Here is a 23711-nt window from a genome sequence, read left to right on the forward strand (position 1 = left end):
TCGTGTACCTCCTGACAGTTCAGTATGCTATGTACAGCCACACCTAAATAGTGCAATGTTGACTTTTTTGAATAATGTTATTTAAATTTTTTTTTTTGGAAAAGAATCAGAGCAAGAACATAATGTATGTAACCTTTATTTTTTTAAAAAAGTGTTTGAATAAAAGTGGTTCAAAAATGCAATGATTCCTCACTTCAATAAAACACCTTTGTCATTGAAATGTGGTATATGCGAATGTCACTTCTCATAAGTACCCGCTATGGAAAAGACACTTGAGCAGTTTCTTTCACCCTTTTATTTTTCAACATGCAAGAAATTGATTCAAAACAGGCAAGTACAAGATCACATATGATAACATAACAGCTGTACAAACTTAAATGGACCATGTAGCAAAGATGTTTTCTGACACATACAGTATAGCATTCTACATGTCATTCTGCCAGCTCACTGCACCGATTCCATTGAAATATGCCAGGTAATCCAGCCTGCTTTGCCGAGCACTTTGGGTTGGTAGCCTGGAAGGCACTCGGTCCACAGAAGTCAGTCCAGCAAGGCACTCCTGCCCTTCCTCGCGGTTGGATATTCCAGATCTATCACCTTCCCGATCTGGTGCTGATGCAGCATACCCCTGTACATGGCGGCGGAGGTAGTTATGAAGGACACAACATGCCAAAACAACAGTATCCACTTTATACATTGCCAAGTTAATGGCAGTTTGAAAAATGCGGAATCTGTTGGCCAGTATTCCAAACGCATTTTCTACAACCCTGCGTGCACGTGACAGCCTATAGTTGTAGATCCTCTGCTCTGTGGTCAAGCCACGCATGGGGAAAGGTTTCATCAAATGTTCTCCTAATGCAAACGCATCGTCCGCTATGAAAACGAAATTGAGACCTTCCACATTCTGAGCATTTGTTGGTAAATTCAGTGTCTCGTCCTGGAGGCGCTTATAGAACTCGGTTTGCTCAATAACACTGGCATCTGAGTGGCGCCCATTTGTACCTATATCTAAGTATAGGAATTCGTAGTTAGCGTTCACAACTGCCATCATGATAATACTAAAGAATCCCTTGTAATTATAGTAATAAGATCCGGAGTTGGCAGGTGGGGTAATGCGTACATGCTTCCCATCTATCGCACCTCCACAGTTTGGGAAGTTCCACATTTCATTAAAGTTTTTGGCCACCTCCAACCATTCCTCTGTGTTCTCGGGGAACTGTAAAAACAAATAGAAAAAATATATAAATCTGTGCGCTGCCGACAGAAAATGGTTAACAACTATTATTTTAGAAAATTGCAGTTGGTATTGGTAATATCTGAGAGTAATTAGAAAAATTACCTTTATGTATTCCTACTGTAGAGCAGTAATCAGCGCCTTGCAGGTCTCAGGAATGATCTTTCCAAGGGCCTGCGGGGATATTCCAGTTGTGAATTTCAAGTCCTGCAAGCTTCTTCCTGTTGCCAGATACCGCAGGGTGGCTATCAGCCTTTGTTCTGCACTGATTGACTCACGCATGTTTGTGTCCTGCTTCTGTATCCGGGGAGTGACAGATGACAGGAGATGCTGGAAGCAGTCATCATCCATTCTTAAATAATTGCGGAAATCATCCGGATTGTTCTCCTGAATCTCACGGATGAGATGCATGTGTGAGTACTTAGAACGGTTGAGGAGCCATTCCTTACTCCACGATCTTCGTCTTCTCTGTTGTTTTTGCTTGAGAACGTTCTGGATAGCCAGAACGCCTAGCATAGCAACTGGAAGGCTGGTATCCTCCATCTTTGCAGGTATCAGACAGAACGTGCGAGGGAACGAGTGAAATAACGCGGCAACACACGAACAATCTGAACAGCTCGTCACGAAGGCACTCAAGGCGTGGTTAGAGGGGTCACACGCACATTACATCATTTCCTCTCACACGCTACAGCGTGGTTACGCATACCGGAAGCTAAGAATTATCGTCCGAGAAAATTCGTATCGTGAGTAACCTCTCCCGTTTAGCGAATATTATTGAGAGCTGCTAGAATCCGAAAAAAAACGGATGGAACGTCGCCCGATTTTCGGATCGTGTGTACTGGGCATTACTCACCAAACAAATCTTGCTGGGTTAATGCTAAGGTAATTTATTTTCCTCTTTTTGGATCGATCGAATAGGTATAGACTATCCTCTTTCTTTGATAGTCTATGCAGTATTTTTATACATTTTTTGTGTAGCAGAATTCCCAGCCAAGTTGCTGGATGTGGGTCCGCCAGGGTTACCGCTAGAAATAACAGCACATTTAAGCATGTTCTCCAAGTGTGAGCACTGAGACAAGAAACAGTCTAGCATCTTTGGGTTTTGTATTTATTTATTTAGGAACTTGGATGGGAGAAGGGAATGAGTGGGGTACTCCTCTGGCTCAACTATTCAGAAAGTAATAGGACAACTGAGAAAAATGCCTCTTGATGCTGACTTGATGCTGGCTGAATGCCAGTCAACACCAGCTGGCACTAGTTAACGCTGACTTGCTGTCTGTTAACACTTGACTGACTTTGACACTCCCTGGTGACACAATGTCTTTTGTACTGCTCCATTTAGCCCTCCTGGCTGAGGTAGCTACATGTAATCACTGTTGCAACTCTTAACTCTTCAGGGCTTAGACTCTGGCACCCCCTTTCTAAGCCCCCTTTACTGGCTAGCTGGCTCCTGGATCCCTCTGACCTTCCGGAGTGGTCCCCTATCCTAGGCAGACCCCTGGGCAGTTTACAGTACTCACGACACTGCTTTCCTGGAAACGTCTGCCCCAACAACTCCACTTGGTCCTCAGCACACTGGATCTCTTTCTGCAGCCCAGCTCAACCTGTTGTCCTCTAGGCCGACCGCCCAGGACTCCTTCCTCACGCTGACAGGAGGAGAGACATCCGTAACCCTTCTCCTGGGACTCTGCTTCCCGCCAAAGATGCCCTGTCATGTGCTCCCCTCAGACTTATATCCCCTCCCAGGATGCTTTGCGGCATATTTCGCCCTCTGGGATAGATACAAGCCCTGCTGTTCTATTGGTCAGGTTTCCTCCACTGTCCAACGGGAGCCCTTATTGGACACAGTGGGGAGACTCCCCAAGCTCAACAGATACACCTGGGAACACATGACAGCCTATCTAAACAATCGAGGCCTATCTGATAAGCAGACAAGGCCCCTCTATAGTTTACCTAGCACCTACTTGTGAGGGTGCTACATCTGTTGATTTATGTAAGAAAAGTGGTTGAAACAAAGAGAGAAGATTCCAAACACTTGCCCAGCGCTTCTTATTAAAAGGGATAAAACCACACAATAGATATAAAAGTATATATCTATGATTTATATTGGCCGCACAAAGAGGAAACTTGGTGTAAGGATTGCAGAACATATCTACAACATTAGTATAGGTTTTAGAGAACACAGTGTCCCCTTACACTTTAGGGATAAACATATGAGGGACCCATCGGGACTAAAGTTTTGGGGGATTGAAAAAATGCCCCACTCCTGGCGTGGTGCCAACAGGGTTAGAGAATTATCCAAGAAAGAGACAGAATGGATATACCGGACCAATGCCTTAACACCGAATGGTTTAAACGTGGACTTGGATTTAAATTGTTTTTTAAGTAATTATTGAGGGGCTTTTTTCCTTCCCACCCTCCATTTTTATGATTATCTTAACTAGCACAATATACATTTATCCTCGCCACTTTTAATATTTTATTAAGTCATTTATATTGTTTTATCAAGCGGTATAACACTTCTTAACACCTCTTATATCTCTGGTATTTTTTAATAATTTTTAATATTTTTTAATATTTTTAGGTAATTTGATGTAATTTTATTTATGTGCAATTGGTGTTTTTAGAATCAAGCAGAATTGCGGTTTTAATATATTGATTTTGCCGTACATAGTTATTTATGTGGGACATTGAAATGTATATAAATTATATTCCTGGACGATGTGGAAGTATACCAGTGAAAACTGAATGCATATATGAGTTTAATATTGCACATGTATTTTCATATGGTCAGGTAATTAGGACTGTCCCCCGGTGAGAATGATCATTAAAAAGCATTGCGGGCATTAATAATATGCAAACTGCAGTTTCCAGCCGCGGAAGGTACAATATTACCATGCCTACATTTACTGATCTGTACCGTCCCATTAGGGAACAACATCCGGGGTGAGCACTCCGGAAGTGGTTACAGCGGTAATAGCGGAAATAGTACCGCCGGAAATGACGCTTGGACATCCGGCCAAAGGGTTTTGTTTACCTTTGACGTCACTTCCGGTATCGCGAATACCGGAAGTAGATAGATTGGCGGCAATTGCGGCGTTTTGAGCTCCTCCTAGGGGGAGGAGCGCCACTTAATGCGGCGGAAACAGTCCTAATTGCCTTGTATATAAATTGGGAACAGTATACAGTATGCCTGAGTCCTCAGTAGAAGTCAAAACAGACCAAACGCGTCAGAACACAGGCATGCTGTTTCCTTGGTAACCCTACAGAGTCGTGGCTGGGGTCCGGATCTCACCTATAGAGGAAGCTGGAAAATAACCATGCAGCAGCGGTGAGCTGGCCATAACCAGTGGGTTACTATCATTTGTGCTTGAAAGAATTGTTTTTAATGTAAGCATATTGGATTTGGGGGGTTCACTTTGGAGTGGTTTGTTCAATAAATTTTGAAACGGTATCACACTATTGTGCCCCCATCTTTATTTTCATGACACGATCTGATCCTTAATTGGAGCACGCATGTGGAGGTCATCTGGTACTGGTGGAGATATCCAGGAGTGTCAAGGGTTCAAGCAACCAATGCTTACAGGCGTATCTTTATAGTGTTTCTGGTGAGTGCCCACTCTTCAGGGGGTCACGTATGGAGTGGTGAAGGTTGATACCGGATTACATACATCAAAACACCGGGGATCACTAATATATGGATTGTCTGGCTGTGTTATGAACATTGATCAAGCTAAAAGACATTTTTTTACTCATTTATGAGGACTATATGATCTTATATATGTTTTGACATATTGGGCGCTGCTGAATGTGACTAAGTGCTGAACTATACTAGTCTGAGTATTCTTTACAGTATTTTTTACATCTTTTACATATTGCTTTTTATTACAGCGGCTGCGATCAGCAAATTTTATGTGGTTTTATACTTTTATTTCTATTGTGTGGTTTTATCCCTTTTAATAAGAAGCGCTGGGCGAGTGTTTGGAATCTTCTCTCTTTGTTTCAACCACTTTTCTTACATTTAGTACATTTGCTTACACCTAGCAGCTATGGAGGGAGTGCAATACCTCAAAAACAGAAAAATAGATCTGAAAAATATATTTGGAGATCTAGAGGTACAATAAACCACAATAGACATATCAGGCATTTTAAATAATTTGGCCAATACGCTCGAAAAACAAGTCAGAACATGGTGGGACATCAATACATTTGAGCAATATGCTAAAGACAAAATAATTATGAGGAGTCTTAGATGGGAGGTCACCCCTCAAGACGGCCTCGATGATGATGTCTCAACCAGTGAATGGACAGAATTTTTTAATCAAGCAGGACTTAAACTTCAGGAATTGGTTTTAAAAAGAAAAAGGAGAAAAATGATACTTTTAGAGAAAAAAATATCAGAGATACAGAAGGAACTTGAAGAACATAAAGACTCCCCATTACTTATTAAATTTAATGCGGACATCAAAAAGCGTTTGGAGAAGGTAGATATGGACACACAAAAGAAAAAAGTCAAAAAGTATCATCATGACATGAATGACTTTAGGCAGAATCAAATTTATTTATGGCAAATACCATCACAAGAAAGAATACAGGATCCGAGTACATTCTCCCAACGAAGAGAGGCAGAGCCCTCTACAAGTAATAACAACAATACTACCCAAGGATACACATCGGGTGGAAACGCGTGGCAATTAGCCCAAGGTAAAGGAAAGAAGGATAATCCTAAGCAAACGGGTAATGCTCCCACTCCTTTAACTCCTATGAGAAGACCTAATCCCCCTCCCCAAGCAATGGGTAGAGTAAATGATAACCATACATACCAATCATATGCGCAAGCAGCACAGAGGCCTCAAACATACAACAGATTTGAACCTTTGAGAACGGATGAGAATACTGCAATGAATCAACAGCAGCCTTTTTTATGGAGAGGTTGGAGGGGAAGAGGCAGAGGAAGAGGTCGGAGACCAGGGAGAGGGAAACATTGGAACAACCCCAGGGGACCGAGAGAGGAGATGGACCATCAATATCAACAAGGATTGAGAAACAACCTAATGGGTTATCAACGTACAGAGGATGTAGAGGAGGACGAAGGGTCCAGAAAAAGAAGACGCGAAGTGGAATGAAAGGGATCTACAATTTGGCAGGAATTGAACTCAATCAAAAAGAAATAAATATTCTGAATGCTGGCTTGAAATGCTGTGTTAAAAAACCGGTGAACAAATTTAATGTCTATATGGACATACAAAAATACATTAGAAAAGTCAATATGAAAAGGTACTTTTTAAATACCAATCCAGCACAGAATAGAACATCTAACGTAGTGAATAGATCCAGTACGGTGGGAGTGAATAGTGGTTTAAAAAATAACTCCCTGTTCAACCCACTCCAAACATCGAACCATACTATCGATGTTTTCAAGCAACTATTAATCAAGGACCTGGATAAGATCAAACCTATCAAAAACGCCAACCCTAGGTATATACAAGAAGGAATACAGTCTCTAGAAAAAAAGAAAGAGGTAATAATCCGGCCAGCTGACAAGGGAGGAGGAGTAGTAATTTTGGATAAAAATTACTACCATAATCAATTGATGGACATGTTGGGGGATACTGAAGTATATGGCAAACTGGAGCAGGATCCCACTCTATCATACAGAAAAGATTTGAACAATTTGATGGAATTGGGTTTCAGTAAGAGAATAATTACAAAGAAAGAGATGAAGTATCTCGTCCCGAGCTTCAGCCGCATCCCTACTATCTACACACTGCCCAAGGTCCATAAGGACCAAGTTCACCCCCCTGCCAGACCTATAGTGAACAGCATAGGTTCTGTAACAACAAGGGCGGGTGAATATTTGGACCACTTTTTACAAAAGAGTGTAACACAAATGAGGGCATACCTAAGAGACACTAAAGACTTCTTATGCACTTTAAAAGATTTGATCCTGCCAAACACGAATGATATTTTTTTAGTTACCGCAGATGTGTCTTCACTATACACAATTATACAGCACGAAGATGCCATTTTATCATTAAACTGGGCCTTGAGCCAGAGAACTGATCTACCTCATGTACAGAAGAAATTTTTAGGAATGGTTTTAGAGTATTGTTTATCACATAATTATTTTTGGTATGGCGGCCAACTTTATATACAGAAACGGGGAGTTGCAATGGGAGCGAAGTTTGCACCCTTGATTGCCAATCTATTCATGGGAGAATGGGAAGATAGAAGGATCCACGCTGGACATAGGAAGGAGTTGTTGTTATTATATAAAAGATATATCGATGACATGTTTTTTCTGGGCGGGTGATGAAGTATCTCTGCTGACTTACATGAATGAGTTGAACACAAACACACAGAACATTAAATTGGAGTTCACTTGGAGCAGAGACACTATCAATTATCTTGATGTTAGTGTGTCTTTAGTGGATGGTAAAATCAACACGAAAGCATACTTTAAACCAACAGACCGTAACGGATACCTACCCATACAAAGTGGACACCATCCCACGTGGCTGAGAAACATACCAAAGGGACAAATGCTTAGAATCCGCCAAAATTGTACACAGGATGAGGATTTCTTGACTCAATCAACCTTTATTAAAGATAAATTCTTGGAGAAGGGTTACGAGGCACGACATCTAGACAAAACCATTCGGGAAGTATTGGATATTCCCCAAAGTGAGTGTCTGGCCACCAAAGAAAAGGTTATTAATGACAGACATCAATGGGGTTTTATCACAGATTATAATGTACAATACCGGGAGTTCAAAGAAGTTTTTAAGGCACATTGGAACATTTTAAAAATGGACAAAATCTTGGGACCTTTTTTACCCTCTAACCCGATTTTTATTTATCGTAAAGCACCTAGCATTGGGGATCGAATCGTGAAAAAAGTTTTGGATTTGCCGAAGGCTCCTCAGATGTTCTAGAACACCCCAGGCTTCTATGCCTGTAGACGCTGCAAAGCGCGTCGGCAAGTAAATACGCACTTTAAGGGACTAACTTCTTTAACATCCAATGCCAATGGCAGGACCTTTGAAATTAAGAAAAAATAACGTGCATGTCTACATATGTTGTATACGGCATGGGTTATATTGGCCGCACAAAGAGGAAACTTGGTGTAAGGATTGCAGTACATATCTACAACATTAGTATAGGTTTTAGAGAACACAGTGTCCCCTTACACTTTAGGGATAAACATATGAGGGACCCATTGGGACTAAAGTTTTGGGGGATTGAAAAAATGCCCCACTCCTGGCATGGTGCCAACAGGGTTAGAGAATTATCCAAGAAAGAGACAGAATGGATATACCGGACCAATGGCTTAACACCGAATGGTTTAAACGTGGACTTGGATTTAAATTGTTTTTTAAGTAATTATTGAGGGGCTTTTTTCCTTCCCCTCCTCCATTTTTATGATTATCTTAACTAGCACAATATACATTTATCCTCGCCACTTTTAATATTTTATTGAGTGATTTATATTGTTTTATCAAGCGGTATAACACCTCTTATATCTCTGGTATTTTTTAATAATTTTTAATATTTTTTAATATTTTTAGGTAATTTGATGTAATTTTATTTATGTGCAATTGGTGTTTTTAGAATCAAGCAGAATTGCGGTTTTAATATATTGATTTTGCCGTACATAGTTATTTATGTGGGACATTGAAATGTATATAAATTATATTCCTGGACGATGTGGAAGTATACCAGTGAAAACTGAATGCATATATGAGTTTAATATTGCACAAGTATTTTCATATGGTCAGGTAATTAGGACTGTCCCCCGGTGAGAATGATCATTAAAAAGCATTGCGGGCATTAATAATATGCAAACTGCAGTTTCCAGCCGCGGAAGGTACAATATTACCATGCCTACATTTACCGTTCTGTACCGTCCCATTAGGGAACAACATCCGGGGTGAGCACTCCGGAAGTGGTTACAGCGGTAATAGCGGAAATAGTATCGCCAGAAATTATGCTTGGACATCCGGCCAAAGGGTTTTGTTTACGTTTGACGTCACTTCTGGTATCGCGAATACCGGAAGTAGATAGATTGGCGGCAATTGCGGCGTTTTGAGCTCCTCCTAGGGGGAGGAGCGCCACTTAATGCGGCGGAAACAGTCCTAATTGCCTTGTATATAAATTGGGAACAGTATACAGTATGCCTGAGTCCTCAGTAGAAGTCAAAACAGACGAAACGCGTCAGAACACAGGCATGCTGTTTCCTTGGTAACCCTACAGAGTCGTGGCTGGGGTCCAGATCTCACCTATAGAGGAAGCTGGAAAATAACCATGCAGCAGCGGTGAGCTGGCCATAACCAGTGGGTTACTATCATTTGTGCTTGAAAGAATTGTTTTTAATGTAAGCATATTGGATTTGGGGGGTTCACTTTGGAGTGGTTTGTTCAATAAATTTTGAAACGGTATCACACTATTGTGCCTCCATCTTTATTTTCATGACACGATCTGATCCTTAATTGGAGCACGCATGTGGAGGTCATCTGGTACTGGCGGAGATATCCAGGAGTGTCAAGGGTTCAAGCAACCAATGCTTACAGGCGTATCTTTATAGTGTTTCTGGTGAGTGCCCACTCTTCAGGGGGTCACGTATGGTGTGGTGAAGGTTGATACCGGATTACATACATCAAAACACCGGGGATCACTAATATATGGATTGTCTGGCTGTGTTATGAACATTGATCAAGCTAAAAGACATTTTTTTACTCATTTATGAGGACTATATGATCTTATATATGTTTTGACATATTGGGCGCTGCTGGATGTGACTAAGTGCTGAACTATACTAGTCTGAGTATTCTTAACAGTATTTTTTACATCTTTTACATATCTGTTGATTTATATTTTTGTATTATAGCATACAGATCTTTTACTAAACGTTCAACTTCCGTGGTCCGAGGTATTGGAAGAATAATCTTATGTTAAAAGAAAAACAAAATAAATCCTGCCAGAAGTTAGTCCCAGACAGTTCCAAAACATATGGAGCAGATCCACCCCAGCGAGTCCACATCGAGAACAAACAGCAGCAGATCCAAATTCCATACGAGCCAGTTTGGCTGGGTTATAGTGTAGATGATGAATAAACTTAAATTTATTAATTGATCTGCAGTACTAATCACATCCTGAAAACAAACATCAACCCTCCTCGAAATGCCCAGGCAGCAACAACAGCCACTTGCTATAGGAATTCAGAAATGGGTTAGTCCCCGCCTATTGAAGATGACTATAAAATGTTATTACCAATTTGGTGAGTTCTGAATATGATAATAAATCTTCCATTGTGGATTCCGTGACCTCTGAAGTCCCAAACTCGGAAGCCCGGATGGCATGACGAAACAATAGATATTTCACCTGGAGCTTTATATTTTTTTTTATATACGTTTTCATATTATCCATTGGTGGAGGAGTAGTGGCACTAAAGGGTATATTTGCATGTGGTACAGTCACTTTACTAAGGTGGAAGACAAGGAGGTATTTTTAAGGGACAGATAAAACTGACATTTTAATTGCTTTGATTTCAGTTTTTTTGCATGCACAGAGATGAGTTACAATCACTGTTTAGGTAATATATTTAATTTATAATCTTTTGTTTGTATAGGATTGTTTACATGAGGTGCTGCACCATTTGTTTTATGACTAAGGCTCGGTTCACACTAGGGCGACCTGTGAGGCGACCTGGTCGCCTCACAGGTCGCCGCAGGTCGCCTCCCATAGGGAAGCTGCGGACCCGTTCTAATAGGAGCGACACAAGTCGCTCCGACCTAGAAAAAGGGTCCGGAGCTTCTTTGGGGCGACCAGGAGGCGACCGCCATAGACTTCAATGTTATGAAGTCCGTGGCGGCCGCTCAGAGGTCGCCACCCGAAGTAGCGTCACGGTAATGTGAACCGGCGCTTAAACTAAGGGTTTGATTGTTTACTTTGTTGCTAACTGCCTGCTCCGCTAAGTGCTGCTTTGTTCTAATATTGAATATTCTAAACATGCACTGCCTATTATTGTTTTGCATGCTTTCTTGTATGTTTTTCACTTCATTATTTGCCATTATGTTATCCTTTTAAAGATATACATTTATTTATGCACTGCTTTTTATTGTGTGCACAATGCTTTATTGTATGCCACTTGTCTATCTAGCTTCTGGCTCCTCCTGTAGTCCCTTCCCTCTGTGCTTCCTCCCACCCATACACTCCTCCCACCTCCCCTATATATTACTCGCTTACACTGTAGTGGGCATGCTTGACAAAGGAGACTGTGCTCCGAAACATGTAGCTTCTTCCACTCACGCCCAAAATGTCATGACAGCCGGCCCTCTGGCCAGTGATCTTGCTTCCCGCGCTCCACAGTGGCCTCCAATCATACACACCAGTGTGAGTTTTCCTGATTCTCAACCTATGAGAGAATGCTAGTGCTTGTTTACACACTTATTCACCTATGATCATTCAGGACTGACTATCCATTGGAACCAATAATATAATGCCACCGATTTAAAAATTTTGGTACATTGCCTATTACTTACTAAATTTTATCCTTTATCTTTTTATATACTAAATAATACTACACTTAGAGCAGCCCACTCTCCCTTTGGTTTTAGGTTTTTGACACTGTATTTTTATATTCACTGATGAGACCATCAACCAGGAGCAGCTCCCTACCCAGATAGCAGGGATAACTTGCCACAAATTTGTGGCAGTGTTGAATTGTAGTGATGTCGCAAACCTAAAATTATAGACCTCAATAGGCAGGCGAATTTTAAAACCCACAGGGACTCTTTCTGGCCACAATAGTGATGTAAAAGTTGTTTCAAGGGGACTAACACCTAGACTGTGGCATGCCGGAGGGGGATCCATGGCAAAACTCCCATGGAAAATTACATAGTTGACGCAGAGTCGGGTTTTATTCCATAAAGGGCATAAATCACCTAACATTCCTAAATTGTTTGGAATAACGTGCTTTAAAACATCCAGTGTGTGTATACGATCAGGTATGATGTTGTATCGATCAGGTAGTGTAAGGGTTACGCCCGCTTCACAGAGACAGACCAAACTCCCCGTTTAACGCACCGCAAACAACCGCAAACAGACCAGAACCGACCAAAATGGGACAGGAACTGGGCTTTAAGGGTTAGGTTTAGTGTTCGGGGCTAGGGTTAGGGTTACGGTGAGATACTTAGGGTTAGAGTTAGTAACCCTACCCCTACGCCTCTAACCCTAACCATCTAACCCTAAGCACTAAAAATAACCCTAACCCTAGCCCTAACCCTAACCCTAACCCTAACTAATTTTTTTTCTGGTTCTGGACATGCTACAGAGCTGAAACTTCACAGGTACACTTTTTAGACCCCCAGACACTGAATCACACAAAAGTTCTTAAAAATTGTCATTTTTTGATAGAGAGACAATTATTGGAAAAATTAAAAAAAAAAATAAAAAAAAAAAAAATTTCTTTGGATTTAGCGTCTGGGGGGTCTAAAAAGTGTACCTGTGAAGTTTCAGCTCTGTAGCATGTCCGGAACCAGAAACAAATTACGAATTAGGGTTAGGGCTAGGGTTAGGGTTAGGGCTAGGGTTAGGATTAGGGTTAGGGCTAGGGTTAGGTTTAGGGTTATTTTTATGGCTAGGCTTAGAGGGTTAGGGTTAAGGTTAGAGGGTTAGGGTTATGGTTAGAGGGTTAGGGTTAGGTTTAGTGTTAGGTCGATAGGGTTAGGGTTACGGTGAGATACTTAGGGTTAGAGTTAGTAACCCTACCCCTCTAACCCTAACCCTCTAACCCTAAGCACTAAAAATTACCCTAACCTTAGCCCTGACCCTAACCATAGCCCTAACCCTAGCCCAAATTCAAATTTTTCTTCTGGTTCTGGACATGCTACAGAGCTGAAACTTCACAGGTACACTTTTTAGACCCCCCAGACAATAAATCCAAAGAAATTTTTTTTTTTTAAGTTTTTTTTTTTTTTTTAATTTTTTCAATAATTGGCTCTCTATCAAAAATGACAATTTTTAAGAAGTTTTTTTTTGTGTGTGATTTAGTGTCTGGGGGGGGGGGGTATAAAAAGTGTCCAGAACCAGAAAAAAAGATAATTTTTCAGTAGAGCAGGGATGGTGGGAACCCTCCTTTTTGTAACTATATGATCTTTTTTTCTGGTTCTGGGCATGCTACAGAGCTGAAACTTCACAGGTACACCTTTTAGACCCCCCAGACACTAAATCCAAAGAATTTTTTTTTTTAAGTTTTTTTTTTTTTTACTTTTTCAATAATTGTCTATCAAAAATGACAATTTTTAAGAACTTTTTTTTGTGTGTTTAATTGAGTTTCTGGGGGGTCTAAAAAGTGTACCTGTGAATTTTCAGCTCTGTAGCATGTCCAGAACCAGAAAAAAAGATAATTTTTCAGTAGAGCAGGGATGGTGGGAACCCCTTTTACACCTATATGATCTTTTTTTTCTCTGGTTCTGGACATGCTACAGAGCTGAAACTTCACAGGTACGCTTTTTAGACCCCCCCAGACACTAATCCAAAAAAAGTCATGCCTGCCACCGTATATATCAGTGGTGAGTGGGCAGTGGCACTGCAGTGGGCACAGTACACTCTGTGGACCTGACAGTCACTGGCACCCAGGCAACTGCAATTATAAAAAAATATATATATTTTTAATTTGCAAGCTGCTGTGCCACCGTATATATATCAGTGGTGGGTGGGCACGCAGTGGCACTGCAGTGGGCACAGTACACTCTGTGGACCTGACAGTCACTGGCAGCCCAGGCAACTGCAATAATAAAAATTATATATTTTTTTCAATTTGCAACAAGATGCTGTGCCACCGTATATATATTAGTGGTGGGCAGTGCACTGCAGTGGGTACAGTACACTCTGTGGACCTGACACAGCACTCACTGCAATTATGACAGAGGAAAAAAGGTACTGTGCCTGTGCGACCCGAAATGAGTGTGGTGTGCACACAGTACAGTCTGTGGTGTGTCTGTGGCCTCTCACACACAGCGGGCAGGTAACTGCAGTGCACAATAGATATATATATATATATATATATATATATATATATATATAAAACATACTCAAATACCAGCCCTAGCTATAACTGTCCCTAGCTATAACAGCAGCAGCAGCAGCAGCAGCAGCACTTTCCCTGCTCTCAGTAACACACTGAAATGATCTAAGATGGATGCTGCCCTTGCTTATTTATAGGAGGTGGGAGGGTGTGGGAGGGAGGTATGCTGATTGGCCTGGAATGTGTCTGCTGACTGTGAGGTTCAGGGTCAAAGTTTGCCTCAATGATGATGTATAGGAGGCGGACCGAACATCGCATATGTTCGCCCGTAGCGGCGAACGCAAACATGCTAAGTTCGCCGGGAACTGTCCGCCGGCGAACAGTTCGGTACATTACTATTGAATTGTAGGTCTGTAAACTTGCTGCACATTTTTACTGGCAAGTTGTACACTTGCAGAGCACTTGTAGCATAAGTTCTAGTTGACACTTTTCTAATTTGTAGCAGATTTACGTGGAAAGTCTCTAGCAAGAGCAAAGTTGCATTGGTGAGTCTAGAGCAAGTGCTCTGCAAGTCTACAGCATGAAAATTCAGTCACAGTGACCCCTATGGTAGGATGACTATTGCACAAAATAACTGAACCAGAACTCCATCAGACTTGCAAAATGTTTGCAAAGAAAGTTGATCTGAAGTCATGCAATGCAACACACTTGTGAAGCCTGACAAGTCTAGCAATAGCTTAGCAAGTAATTTTTACTTGCAGCACAATTGCTTGCTACCCAGGTATCCACCCTCCGTACATCTCTATTGGGAATTATCAGAAGGCCACATTGAGTAATGTCAGTGTTACACTATCTTCATGTGAGTGCATCTCCTATTTTTTTGTACATTGCCTTTCATTAATACTATACAGAGTGGTGTGCTTCCCCTCGCTCCTCTTTCTTATTGTTTTATATCCATCATAGCATTCTTAAGAAGATGACATCCATTGATATCTCCACTTAACATATTGATATGCTGTGTTTTATCTATGTGTATGTGAGTGCAATACTGTGTTTATTTTTTGGGTTTTTTTTTACTGAATTTCCTATGGTTAATATGCTTAGACAGGCACTGTCTTTTCCCCTCTTTATTCTGTTTTTACAAGCCAGTGGCTCCTACTGCTCTATCTGAGCCAATGAGGAGGCAGAGAGCCTGCTCTCGTGTACTTCGCAGGATCAAGATCGGGCTCACATACGTTTTAGGGGAGGTTGAGGGAAAGTAAAAACCTTCAGCCTTTAGAACCACTTAAAGTATCTTTCAGAGTAATAGACGTGGGCTTGAATTAATTAAAATATAATTTTGAAATGAGTATATGATTTTACATTTTGACCTTGATCTGCTTTAAGATATATTTAAAATGGACCTTGCAATAAAACGAAAAGTTCTCTGATACTGTCAGATCCTCCTCCCCCTTTAAAAATAATCTAATATTAGTAGTTCCAAAATATACCAGTAAATCAAAAGTTAGATTTATACTTACCTTACCGTAACCTCTGCCTTTTGGATTTAGATCACCTTTTCATTTTTTATGAAAAGGTTCCTTTAGTTATTGGATGTACTGTATTTTCATGATTGGGCATTTTGGAAAGATATTAAAAAAATGATTAAAAAAAGAGTGAATTTACCCAATAATTAAATTTATTGACAAATTATTCTAACATATGAAATGTGTACTTATTTAAACTGAAATTGATTTACCTAAAATATTTTTTATTGTATTTATAGAGATGTCAGATCATGGATCCAATGGCTGCTCTGCCAATACTGATCTTAAAAATAAATTGGAGGAGACTGGTTTGGATCCTGAGTACTGGCTTTCCATCATAGAAGAATGTCTGGGCATACGAAATATTCGATCATTAAACTATACTCAGCCTGAAGAATGCTCTGTGATAGAGAAAAAGGTTCGCCATCCCTGGGAAAAGAAGGCATTACATAAATTGTTTAATATACCTGACAGCAGTGTAAATATTGCTGAAGTGCAAGAAAAGAGAAACCAATGCATAAAGGAGAAAAATAAACAAGCACATAATCTAATAGCAGAGTTAAAAAAAATGACATCTGAAGGGAAAAGTCGAAATGATGGCTTTGTTAAAGACTGTGAAAAAGAAATGTGGACAATTCTGGGGGTTCCTTCTGAATACTCTGCATTCCCTGAGAAATCATTGTTGGATCTTGTAAATTACTTTGAAATGCAGATTAACCTCAGAGAGGAATCATATTCAAAAAAAGAAAACGTAATCGATGAAGAAGTCCTCCAACATTCATCTGGAGGCCTAGCACTAGAAGGAATTTTCCAAACCAAAAATGCAGAAGATCTGTTTAAGAAACGTGAACCACTTCTGTGTATTCCAGAGGGCTTCAAACTTGTTGGACCAGAACAAAGTCCTGTTTTTGAGCAAAAAGAATTTACCTCTCAGAAAGCAGAATCAGATTTTCATAAAACAGTTGAGAAAATCGGGTTAAGTTTAGGTAGTTCGATTTCTGTAGGTATCATGGGATTTGGTCTAAATATTGGTTTTAACTATAACAAATCTGAAGAGTCTGAGCACACAAGCAAGCAGTCAGTTCAGCATAGCTACATTTGCACCACCAGATATAATTACATTCCTTTAGCATCATGTTACTTCAAAAGGGATCAGCTGAGACTTTCTCCCTCTGCTCTAAATGCATTACAAGAGATAGAAAAGTTATTAAGAATTGATTCAAATTCACCCATATTGTCAACAAAATGCTCAGAGTTTTTCCAGAGGTTTGGCTCACATGCTAATCTTGGACCAATACATTTTGGTGGGATAATCTGGTGGAAGGCATCCATGGAAGGAGTAGAGAGCAGCAAGATGGAAGAAGCAAAAAAGATGACATCTGAATCACTGAATATGTATGTGGGTGTCAGTTTTGCTGGATCTGGAGGACATATTGAGGGGGGAAAAACAAATACACAGGGATCTGTGCATAATTCAGAAACATCCAGCCTTCACAAAGATGTTCAATTGTCAGTTACTAAAACTGGAGGCCCATCAGAGGCGGATTCTGTCCCACAGTGGAAATCTGGTTTAATAACCAATAACAAAACCTGGAGTGTCATTGATCGTGGATTTCAGCTGATACCAGTATGGAAGATTATTTTGGAAAATCACAAGGAGGAGTTTACAGATAATTTAAAACTTGCTTCATGTTTGATTGACCATTACAGGTCAGAAACCGGTCTCACCACAGAAATGATTGGAGAAAATTTACCAATTGCTCTAGAAAAAGCAAACAAATTTTTGCAGGGTGTGGAGTTCTGGGATGTGAATAAAGCAGAAAAACACTTACAAGACCTAAATGACTTTAAAGTAGAACTCTGTAAAACATCAGGAAGTTACAGTGCTTGGAAAATTATGTGTCTGTCAGATAAAAACCTGCAAGCATTTTTAGAAAGTATTGTTGACAAATACAAAGACAATTCTACAGAAGACACAAATCTTATAAAAACTTTAATGAAATCTTTAGTGGAGCCTCACATTTATTCCATTGAAAACTTTCCCAATGCTTCACGTATTATGAAATGGATATATGACTCAGACAAGGATGAGCTTGAGAGAGTTATTGTGTCTGATTTTGAAGAGTTTCTTGGTATTTTAGAGAATTCTTTGGATGAAGTTCTGCAAGTTACTACCAATATAAACTCATCCAGCGATGATCAACGTCAGGCAAAGATTAAAGCTACAATGAAGATTAGTCTTTCATTGCATTCCTTTCTAAGCTCCCTAAGGAAAACCAATCAAATGGACACTGAATTACTGTTCCTTTGTATTGCCAACAACTCTGGGTACTGTATTCAAAACTACAACTTTAAAAATCTTTTAGGATACAAAGAAATAGAGTTTCTAAAACATCAGATGCAAGAAACCTATAAGGAGTACACAAGCATAAGAAGTCAGTGCACTGATCGGGCTCAAGCTTTTGTCCTGTACACAGGTCTGACATCTGTAGGTGAATACCAAGAAATGTCTCTAGATCAGAAAAAAAAACATCTACATTTTATGAAGCAACACATGGCAGGAGTTATTTCTCCTGATGTTGATAAAATAATTAAACAATATTCAGAACATGAATGGTACAAAATAGAAAAAGACCTCAGAGCATTTAGCTATGGGGAATCAACAGACATAGAACTGGAAAAAAATAGGATTGCCACTGAGCTGAATAATATGTACAAGGAAGAAAAAACATCTACTAAAAATGATATAACAACTGATTACAGCAGCATAGACAAAGACTTTTATTTACTGCTGAAGAGACTGGACCTTGAGAAATATTACCCACAAAAAATGAAGAATGCAGATTTTCATAAGATTTGTCAGCCTTCTTTGGTTGAAGAACACATTTCTGAAGAAAAACAACTTCCCCTTAATTTTCTGCAGAAATTACTTATGTTGGACTATCGTGCAAGATATGTGCAGTGTGAATGGAAAAGTGGACCTGTCCATGCAGAGGTGAGGAGCATTCAAGAAGAAGAAAACATGGACACAAATGATCTTTTAGAACAACTTCTAGATGATGAAAATGAAGATTTGGATCAGCAAAATCCAATCAGCGAACAACCTGTTCACCCAATGGATGTCCAAATGTCAATTTTCCATTGCGCTAATGATTTCATGAGACAGTATCTTTACACAAAACTTTCATTTTGTCAGTTTGCTCTTCCACTTTTGGTAACTCTTCCCAGTACAAGTTCTATAGAGTTCCCACTTTGGGCTTTTCAGGAAGTTAAAAAGAAGTGGAAAAATAAAAGTGGCATATCTTTTGACAAGTTCATTAAGGAAACAGAGGTTCCCATCATATCCTTCCTTCGCCTTGGTCCATCTTCTACCTCTAAATCACAGGTAATGAACTGGTTGATTAGTAAACAGAGGCATGATATATTATATCATAGACATTGCAGAGGAGGCACACAAAATGCTTTTCTAATGAATGGAGTGACAGAGATTGCCTGGTATTGTCCAGGTGGAAAAGAGGATGACACATTTGATGACTGCATTGCATTCACCAATCTACATGGTGATGCCAGGGAACATGACCAGCAAGTGAAATTCTTAGAAGAAGTTTCCTCAGTCATTGTCATTCTATTCACTGAATTGGATGCAAAAGGAAAAGATCTGTTACAGTGGCTATTAAAATCTTCAAAATCACTAATTTGCCTGCGTGCAGACAAAGAGAAGAGTCCTCCATATAGGGGAACCAAAGTACAAATTGGTATAAAAAACCGAAATGAAGCAGAAATGTTGCAACAGATATCAAAAACTATACAATCTTTGTTGGCTATTTCAAAGGAAAGATATTCACTTGACACATGTGCCAGTAATGCCAGGAAACATGGATTTGTAGTGGATGAAGACAAAGAACCGTGCAAAAAGGGAAAGGAACAAGCAGAGGTTTTACTGTCATTCTTAAAAGTAAAAAATGTATCAGCCATGAAAAAGGAATTTCTGCCTTTACAAGGAGATCTCTGGAATAATTGGTGCGAGAAAGATAAAGAATTGACTAGATTGAAGCAAACAAGTAACATGAGTATTGAGCATCATCGGAGTAACATTGAGTCTAAAAAACAGGATATAAGGAATAAACAACTTAAACTGGCATTTTCCCTTAATGACTTCATGAGATCTTTCCTGCAGATTCTACAATCAAATAGCCAAGATTTACAAATGTACTTCTTTCATTGGTTTAAAATGTATTTGGATGATCTGTCTTCCAAAACTCTTTCAGTGCTCTACCAGGAATACCACAATAAATGGTCAAAAATAAAAGAGGAAAAGGAATTGAAAATTAAACAGACTATAGAAAAATTGACGAGTGAATTAGAGAAATTATCAGTTGAAATTAAAGTCTCAACTTTTGGCCTTGAACACATTCTAAGAGAAATCGGGCAAATATATGAAGCTTTAGAAACTTTTTCAAAAAAAGATACATTTTCTTTCACTTTACCAAAAGTTGCTGCTAATCTCATGGTCTCAGGGTATCCGGTTGAGCTGGTGGATGGTGATGCTTCACATTTACCAGTGACGTGGATTGGAGGCATTCTGGATGAGCTGATTAAAATTTTAGGAGACAAAAAGCTGTATGTTCTCTCTGTATTAGGTTTACAGAGTACCGGAAAGTCCACTTTACTCAATGCTATGTTTGGTCTTCAGTTTGCGGTGAGCGCTGGCAGATGTACAAGAGGAGCATTTATGCAGCTTTTGGAGGTTGACAAAGAACTCAGACAGGAAATGAACTTTGACTATGTGCTTGTCATAGATACAGAAGGACTTAAAGCTGTTGAGCGCTCACAAAAAACAGCACTTAATCATGACAATGAACTTGCTACGTTTGTTATTGGCTTGGGTAACTTGACATTAATCAACATTTTTGGGGAAAATCCTTCTGAAATGCAAGACATCCTACAGATTGCTGTTCAAGCATTTTTGAGGATGAAGAAAGTCAATCTACAACCCAGTTGTGTATTTGTTCATCAAAATGTTGGAGAAATAACAGCCAAAGAGAAAAAGATGGAGGGAAGGAGACGGTTTCAGGAAAAACTGGATGAAATGACATTGTGTGCTGCCCAGCAAGAGCAGTGTGATGTCACGTGTTTCAGCGAGGTCATTAAATTTGATGTAAACACACATATTCACTACTTTGCCCACCTCTGGGAAGGTAATCCTCCCATGGCTCCCCCAAATCCAGATTACAGTCAGAATGTTCAAATGCTAAGACGGGTCATACTTGAATCAGGAAAACAGGAAAGCCAACACAATATTTTAACTATTTCTACATTCAAAACTCGAATAAACGATTTGTGGAATGCATTACTCAATGAGAATTTTGTATTCAGCTTCAAAAATTCAGTTGAAATTGCTGCATATAACAAGGTGGAGGTAAAATACAGTCAGTGGACATGGAAATTAAGGGAACACATGTTGACCCTTCAAAGAACAATCAGCAACCAGATTTACAAGGATGAAATAAAGCAGGTTGATAAAATGGCTCTAAACAAGCAGTTTGAAGAAATCCACAGTGCTGTCCTAGAAGAGCTTAAGGCATTTTTTGATGGTGAAAAGGACAGAGAGATATTAGTTCAATGGAGAGTAAACATAGAAAAGAGAGTGGCTGCAGTCAAAGATGAATTGATAGACGAGATCCATAAAAAGGCCAATGTGTCGATTAGATCAAAGAACAACATAAACACTATAAACAAACTGAGTGAGAAATATGAAGATGAAATGTTAGCCGAGAGCAAGAAATTAGCCCTGTCTTTGCAGGGAAAAAATGTCACTGAAGAGGAATTGGGAGAAAAATTCAACAAAATGTGGAATTCTCTGATCACTAAAGTCACTGCAGAAACAGACACTTGCAAACCGCCAACAATTCAAAACGATTTACAGAATATTTTTATTGAACGTTTTAATAATGAACCCAATATTGCTGAAACAATCCATCGGTCTTATCAGTGGACTGACTTACTACAAGAATTCTCTAAATATATTTCAACCGAACATACGTTTTATGGGAGTCAAAAAAAGCTCACAGATGATGAAAAAAAAGCAATAGAACATACAATACAGATTCTAAACAAGAGAATAGATGAATACATAGAAAAAAAGCAGCAGGAAAAATGTGATTATCAGTATGTGTACTTCCATGAACTTCTGAATATAATAACATCTGAAGTCAACCAGCTAGAAAAGTATAAATTCAAGAAGAAATTTACTGTTTATGCATCACTGTTCTTGTGTCAGAAAGCAGCCCGCAAATTTCACAGGATTTCTGAAGCTTTTAGAAAAGCTAATGACCCCTTTGTCTACCTAGGAAGTAAGAGAAATGAATTTTGGCAAAGTTTTAAAATCTCCTGTGAGGGGAAAAAACAAATCACAACATTGGCAGATTTCCTGTGTACTAAATTGGAAGAGGTCATCCAGCAAGGTGTTGATGAGAAATCTGCAATAGACTTGGCTGGGGAGGTAAAGAGTAACCATCAAGCTTTGAATGGAAACAGATCAAAACTAGAATTCTGTCTGCTCAGGTCACTGGCAGAGAAAGAAAATTTTCAGCACTTTATAGATTATATCAATGATCCAAAATCTGCAATTACTGACTTTATTCAAAAGTGTGTTGAACAATATTGTAAAGACAAGAAGAACATATCAGAAATTCTAAACACTAAACTGGATGAATTTGAGAACATTGTTTTAAAGGCCATCAACAAATCAACTAATATAGTCAATGACAAACGGGGTGATATCAGTGAATGGCTGGATACTTTCTGCTCTCAGCTTGGAAGTCATTTGAAGCTGTCAAGTAATGATCTCAAGAGTGTGAAATATCAGAATATAACGGATATAGATTTTTTGAAGGAGGCAATGACAAAAGCTCTGAACACTGTGTTGAAAAATCTCAAAGATATATTTTCCAAATGCGACCCTACCCATCTTGTAGAAGTGATTCATGAAAATCTATCTGAGCAGTTTTCTGGGTGCTGGGCACAGTGTCCATTCTGTGGGGCTGTATGTACAAATACTTTACCTGAGCATGATGGAGACCACAGTGTTCAATACCATCGCCCTCGTGCTATGGAGGGTGGTAGATGGATAAACACAAATCACTTTTCTATAGAAATCTGTTCTAGTCTTGTATCTAGTACAGATATATGTTATGTGCTTGGTGGAGACAGACATATTTATTACAAAACATACAAAGATGGTGGATATCCTTACAATACCTGGTCTATTACTCCAGACAGCTCATCATTGTCTTATTGGAAATGGGTGACTTCTTTCTTTCGACGTGGCTTTGAAAGCCATTACAACCTAAAATTTACAGGGCGGGGGACAATTCCATCTGCGTGGAATAATATAACAAAACAGGAAGCAATCGAGGAGCTTAACAAAAAGATGTAAATTTCAGTAAAAATTATCCTGACACATGGGATGGACATTTCTGACAATCAAGAGATTTACTTTATGTTAAACCTCTCAGAAAGTTTTAAAGGCAGCCTAAATAGTTGATTAGATGGATTGTATATACGGAGAAAGATAGAAATGGTCATGATAGTTGGTCTGAAGATGGCTGAAGACCTGAGAAAAGCAGTAGATCTATTAGTGTACAGAATGACACTGTAGAAGATGTTTCCGGCTCACTACCACTCACATACAACTCTGCACAGTGGAAAAATGTCTGGAAAAAAAATAATTTGCCACCAAAAACAGTTCTGAATATTTAAACCTGGAAATCATCTTACTATTCAGGAAGAACATTTTGATTAAAGCTGCTGTTTAGGAATGCTTTTTATTTTTATTTTTTGCATAGTTACCTTGGTCTAATGTTAGTATTGTCACCCCTCCAACTCATCCAATCAATCTAATCTGGGCCAATGTATCAATGCA

The 23711-nt window shown here is 39.4% G+C and overlaps 3 protein-coding genes across 3 annotated transcripts in view; 2 read left to right on the top strand and 1 right to left on the bottom strand.

Annotated features, from left to right (window-relative positions):
* Window positions 1-23554, top strand: part of LOC309562348 (interferon-induced very large GTPase 1-like) — a gene marked incomplete at its 5' end in the record, with an annotated part of 163386 nt that extends 139832 nt beyond the window's left edge. The window contains one exon of the mRNA XM_082266496.1: window positions 23492-23554. The remainder of the gene's footprint in view (window positions 1-23491) is intronic.
* On the bottom strand, window positions 425-1777 carry LOC309562141 (putative nuclease HARBI1; the record flags this gene model as incomplete). The annotated part of the gene is made up of 2 exons (XM_082266267.1): window positions 425-1247; window positions 1356-1777. The coding sequence occupies 2 exons, from the start codon at window positions 1775-1777 to the stop codon at window positions 425-427; spliced, it is 1245 nt and encodes a 414-aa protein (XP_082122393.1).
* On the top strand, window positions 16016-23330 carry LOC309562347 (interferon-induced very large GTPase 1-like). Its single transcript, XM_082266495.1, has one exon. The coding sequence runs from the start codon at window positions 16029-16031 to the stop codon at window positions 23223-23225; it is 7197 nt and encodes a 2398-aa protein (XP_082122621.1). The 5' UTR covers window positions 16016-16028; the 3' UTR covers window positions 23226-23330.
* Window positions 23555-23711: the final 157 nt, after the last annotated feature.

This window comes from Pelophylax lessonae (assembly GCF_965119305.1).
Source record: "Pelophylax lessonae genome assembly, chromosome: 8".
Classification (NCBI taxonomy): domain Eukaryota; kingdom Metazoa; phylum Chordata; class Amphibia; order Anura; family Ranidae; genus Pelophylax; species Pelophylax lessonae.

Coding starts and splice junctions, on each gene's coding strand:
- LOC309562347 (XM_082266495.1), top strand. CDS start 16,029: ATGTCAGATCATGGATCCAATGGCTGCTCTGCCAATACTGATCTTAAA.